This window comes from Eimeria tenella, genomic scaffold (assembly GCF_000499545.2).
Source record: "Eimeria tenella Houghton genomic scaffold, Eth_scaff407, whole genome shotgun sequence".
NCBI lineage: Eukaryota > Apicomplexa > Conoidasida > Eucoccidiorida > Eimeriidae > Eimeria > Eimeria tenella.
The window spans coordinates 1-4,604 of record NW_013543340.1 but is presented as its reverse complement, the minus strand read 5'-3'; the positions used below and the strand labels follow the sequence as shown (position 1 = coordinate 4,604).

Sequence of the window (4,604 nt, the reverse complement as noted above, 5' to 3'; positions counted from 1 at the left end):
AGCAGCAGCAGCAGCAGCAGCAGCTCGGAAAGCCTCGTAGAGACGGGCTGGAAAGAGTTTTTGGGGCGCTACAAAGCGCCCGCGGGGACCTTCAACCCGCCGCTGCCGGGGGAAGCTGCAGCAGCCGGTCGGGTGCAGCGAAGAAGAAGAAAAAGTGAGAAAAGAAAAACGCTTTCGAAGAGTTGAATTAGGGGCCTTATTTGTGCCACAGACACAGCCCGGGGCCCGCAGCCGCGCCGCCACTGCTGCTGCGCTGCTGTGGGGCGTGAGCTGCTGCTGCAGCCCACCTGGAGGAGCCGCAGACGCCGGCGAGTGAAGCTGCTGCTGCTGCCGCTGCTGCTGCTGCTGCTGCTGAGGAGGAGGACAGAGGGGAGCCCTCGATGGACTTTCCGGAGAAGAAGGACCCCACTGCGGGGCTTTTTGACTATTCGTGTCTCCGCGGAAAAAGCGAATACCGCGAACTGACCCACGAAGAGGCCGCGCGCATGCACGAGGCTTACCAGCAAAAGCTGCTGCTGGACCGAAGAGTCCGTTGGCTCAAGTCCAGGGCGCTCCCCGACCCCGACAGAGACGCCGCCGCCATTCTCAAGGCCCACGCGCAAGACCAGGTGCGCTCGCCAGCAGCAGCAGCAGAACAACCAGCAGCAGCAGCAGCAGCAGCAGAGTGGGAAGCTGAGGGTTTCAGTTGAGTTCTTCCGCGAGGGTTCGAGTCTTTCCCTCCGTGATAAGTATGTAGAAAGCCGCGCAGCAGAGGCCTCCTTCCGATCTTTGCTGCTGTTGTATAATAGCGCGCATGCATAAGTGCCGGCTGTTCTGCTGCGCCGCTAGACCGAAGACGCCCTCATCGAGTCGCTGGGCCTGGGCGACGGCGTGAGAGCAGCGCGACACCTCGTGAGGATGGAAGCCGATGCGGAAAGACAGGAGCTGGCCTCTCGCATCCGAGCGAAGATGCGGGAGGAGAAACTCGCAAATGCGAGGCTCATGAAGGCCCCCTTGCCCAATGTCCAAGGTAGGAACCTCCGCAGCAAAGCAACGCACTTCTGACCGCGGCATCTGCCAGTAGGCGCCCGAAGTCCAAAATGCAAATCGGCCGTTCGCTCCACTTGCCTCTGCAGGCCAAATCGTCGACCCCATCAAGTTCCACGTGGCCCGCAGAACTGTCCGCCAGGCGCGCCTTCTGCAGTCGCAGCTTGAAGAATTCCTTACGTGGAACTCCGCGGAAGTCCTCCACGGAATGCTGGGGGGGGCTTCGGTTTCAATTCACCATGTCGAACAACAAACCACAAGGTGAGCGTAAGCTTCCAGGCCTTCAGCCGAGCCTTCCCGTCCGTTGCCGTTTGTCTTGTCGCGATTTTGACGTCTTACTCCTCGCTGCAGTACTGCTGCCTTTTCAGGTCAACATGCTATGTGTTTTTCACTGTGGTGTCAAGACACGACCCCAAGGACGTGGAAGAGAGACTGAACCGTGCAGCGCCACACTTAAGGATGCAAATGGCGAGGCGTTTAGAACTTGGCTACACTCCTGCATTCCGTTTCATTCATGCAGATGAAGAGCTGAACAAGCACAGCCTTTTCAAGCTAATTTCAAACCCCTCCCCACGTACTGGCATTTCAAAACAGCAGAAACAGCAAACCATTGCCAAGGCGTGGGGAGCAACAATGAATCGGACTGGCTAAAGAACAGACGCATATGCTAACTAACAGAGTATGTGCATTTTGATGCTAGATACATTTCGGCTCTCCCGTGGGTGGTGCCCACAAACTGAATGTGAATCACGAATATGCAAGTATTCAAAGCATTTAAAACCGTTCATGAGGGTCTGTTCAACAGTTTTGGCGGATACCGAATATATTTCCGCTTCGAAGAATTAGGCTCTTATCGACTGCGACAGTGGAATCTGATATGGCCATGCATGCGACTTGCGCGCGGTGGAAGAGCTTTCAATAAAGAATTCATCACACAAGCAATCCATGCGCGCACTTCCGCGACGCATGTTGTGATTCAGTAGAGATTTCCTTGCCGTTTGCAGCCATTCACATATATTGCTTTATCCTTAAAAGGTGTTATTAGTTGTTTGTTGTTCAGTTTTCTCATGCGTTATTTGCCTTACCGAGCCCTCGGGATGTAAGCTTGCCGAAATGGTCTCAGGTAGTCACGCACCAACACCCTACAGATCTTATGTTGAGAAACTTGGGATGAATCCATCTACAGTTCCACCTTACCATTTCCCAAACTCTGCTAGAATTACCACAGGATCTCCCGGATAGTACGTGGCGTCCTTCCATTTACACAGGCGATCCACACTTGCAGTATTTCTAGCATACATTTTCGTATGCTTAAAGATCTTCCTAAAAGCACATGGAACGGCCACCGTAGGTACGTATCCAAATTCTCCACTGCTTTTGCGGCAAAACGCCCATGACGTGTTCTGTAACAGCATGGAAGTATGATGAAGCTACAAATTATGCAGGAGAAACCAGTGCTCATGTAACTTACCGTGACTGACAACAAGAAAACTTCATCCCCGCAGTTTAAGCTAAGAGTCCCTGGCTCATCGCTCTCGTAGTTTTGGTCAGCAGTGACTAAAAGATCCTTTATTATCATGAAATCGCCTAGCGTTGCGTTTACTCAAGTGTAATTTGGAACTGACCTCAACAGCCCAGTACTCAAATTCATGCGAAGGATAACATCTTTCAACCAAAGCAGAAGATTTATGACCGCAATATTTGATGCCGTTCACAGCCATCCAACTATGCAGTTGTTTTTCGATGACTTCATCGAAAGTGGCCTTTGCAACGGCGGATGTTTCAAGAGAAGGCGTTTCTGCGTCTCTGGCCTTAGCGACTTCGACATGATTGTTCTCATCTGTACCAGGCTTCTCAGCACTGTGATCTCCGAAAGAATTTGTCCGTGTTTCGAATTCGTCGTGCACATCGGATGTGGTCGTCGTCAAACACCGATGGCTCGTGTTATTGTTCCTCAGACATTCCGCCTTTTCAGCCTTCACGGCTATTGGTGTATGCTGGTCATCTTCTCTTGTCTCTTCCCTGCTAAGGGTAGGTGCTGCTTGCATATCTTTTGGCCGTTCTAGCCACTGTTCTGATTGGGGAAATTGCACGGAAAGATCCTTGTATGAAGCGTCGGTTGATAGCTGGCAGCCAGTTTCTCCATTTTGCAAAATGCTGACTGGTTCTCTTTTTGGGCAGGAATCGATATGTTCGTCGTGTTTCATCGCTGCATGGCTTCCACTGTCTTCATAGAAAGGCTTCGGTGCGACAGGACTATGCTCTCGATCTTGAAAACAGGAACCGGCACTAAGTCGTGGATGTTCCCCCTGAAGACGCCAACATTAGTCAAACAATCAGAATATATGGAAAAAAGTTATGTTCCCACCCTCGACTGTGTTGCCCCATTCGCTTTCATTGAAGCAGCTGAGAGCGTCGTATCTTCTTCCAAACGTTCCTGCTGCTGGTCCTCCAAGGACAGACTTTGTTTCAGTGGACTGCCGCGCAAAGCATCACACGCGTGCTCCGGCAGTTTATTGCTTTCTTCTTCATCCGACGGTTCCGCCTCGGGGAGTGAGCTTGGGGTTCCCCTTTCTTGGGTTCCTTCCGAACTGACAGGTAAGGCCGTGCTTCCTGTAACCTCTTCAGGTCTTCCGAGCTCGAGCGGGTCTTCTAAGCCCTCGTCGCCCTCTTGCTGGCCCAGAACGCCTCCGAAGGCCTCGAAGGCGGCTTCGAACAGATACTCGGGAGGCGTAGTTCTTGAGTTTCGGAGATCCGAGCGGAACAGCATTTTCAAGGCTGAAAATGTCCGCAAGTCCAGAATCCTGTAGTTTGCCTCGCGCATGAGTGCGGGGTGTTTGCCGCCTGCTGCGGTTTCCGCTCACCAGGTGCCGATGACGAAAAGGCCAGAACAGTCTCCGAGCTCCAGGCCCTCCACCATGTCAAAGACGTCGTAGGCTCTTGCGTTGGAGGGGGCAAGGGACACGATCCACCGAAACGCTTTCTAGAGAGCCGCCGCACCCTGTTTGCGCCTTTCTACGCAAGCGCGGGAAGCTGGACTTACGTGCTTGCGCACCGTGACGTAGCCGCAAGGCGACAAGCTCCCATCCCTGTGGCGGTCGCGCAGAGTGAAGAGTCGCTGCGCTTCACAGCGAGCTGCAGAGCTGCGTCGCCCCTTACCTCTCCATGCGCACAGCGGGGACGTTCCTGACGACGAGCAGAGAGGGCAGCATGTGCTGGTCCCTCAAGCGAAGCGCCTTCTCGAAGGCGTCGCCGGCAGCGCGCAAGTCGACTGCGAGTCTGGCCAGGAGCGGCTGCTGGAGCGTTTCGAGAGGTGGGGGGCGGGGTGACTTACTGAATGCCGGTGAAGACGATGGCGCGGAAGTCCTTCGCGAAGTAGATGTCCTTCACGCTTTCTACGTGGGGACTGCAGGCAAGTGAAGGCAGCCGGGCCTCGCGGTGCTTTAACGCGCACACTCACTTGTGCAGCATGGGAGAGGAAACTTGAAGGACGGAGCGGAACCCGTCCGTCTGCGCCGCAATCGAGGCTACGTCGGCGACGCTGTCCGCCAGACTCAGCGCGGGCAAGCCGAAGTAGG

At 54.1% G+C, this 4,604-nt stretch overlaps 2 protein-coding genes across 2 annotated transcripts in view; one reads left to right on the top strand and one right to left on the bottom strand.

Annotated features, from left to right (window-relative positions):
• ETH_00011520 (uncharacterized protein) overlaps nt 1-1,677 on the top strand; it is a gene marked incomplete at both ends in the record, with an annotated part of 2,635 nt that extends 958 nt beyond the window's left edge. The window contains 4 exons of the mRNA XM_013376838.1: nt 283-608; nt 829-1,009; nt 1,116-1,287; nt 1,395-1,677. Of these exons, the coding sequence (XP_013232292.1) occupies nt 283-608; nt 829-1,009; nt 1,116-1,287; nt 1,395-1,677 (962 nt within the window). The remainder of the gene's footprint in view (nt 1-282; nt 609-828; nt 1,010-1,115; nt 1,288-1,394) is intronic.
• Nucleotides 1,678-2,337: 660 nt separating this feature from the next.
• ETH_00011515 (uncharacterized protein) lies at nt 2,338-4,497 on the bottom strand (the record flags this gene model as incomplete). The annotated part of the gene is made up of 8 exons (XM_013376837.1): nt 2,338-2,349; nt 2,652-3,335; nt 3,395-3,830; nt 3,891-4,009; nt 4,070-4,115; nt 4,186-4,305; nt 4,361-4,432; nt 4,487-4,497. 8 exons carry the CDS (start codon nt 4,495-4,497, stop codon nt 2,338-2,340), a joined length of 1,500 nt encoding a protein of 499 aa, XP_013232291.1.
• Between the last annotated feature and the right edge of the window lie 107 nt (nt 4,498-4,604).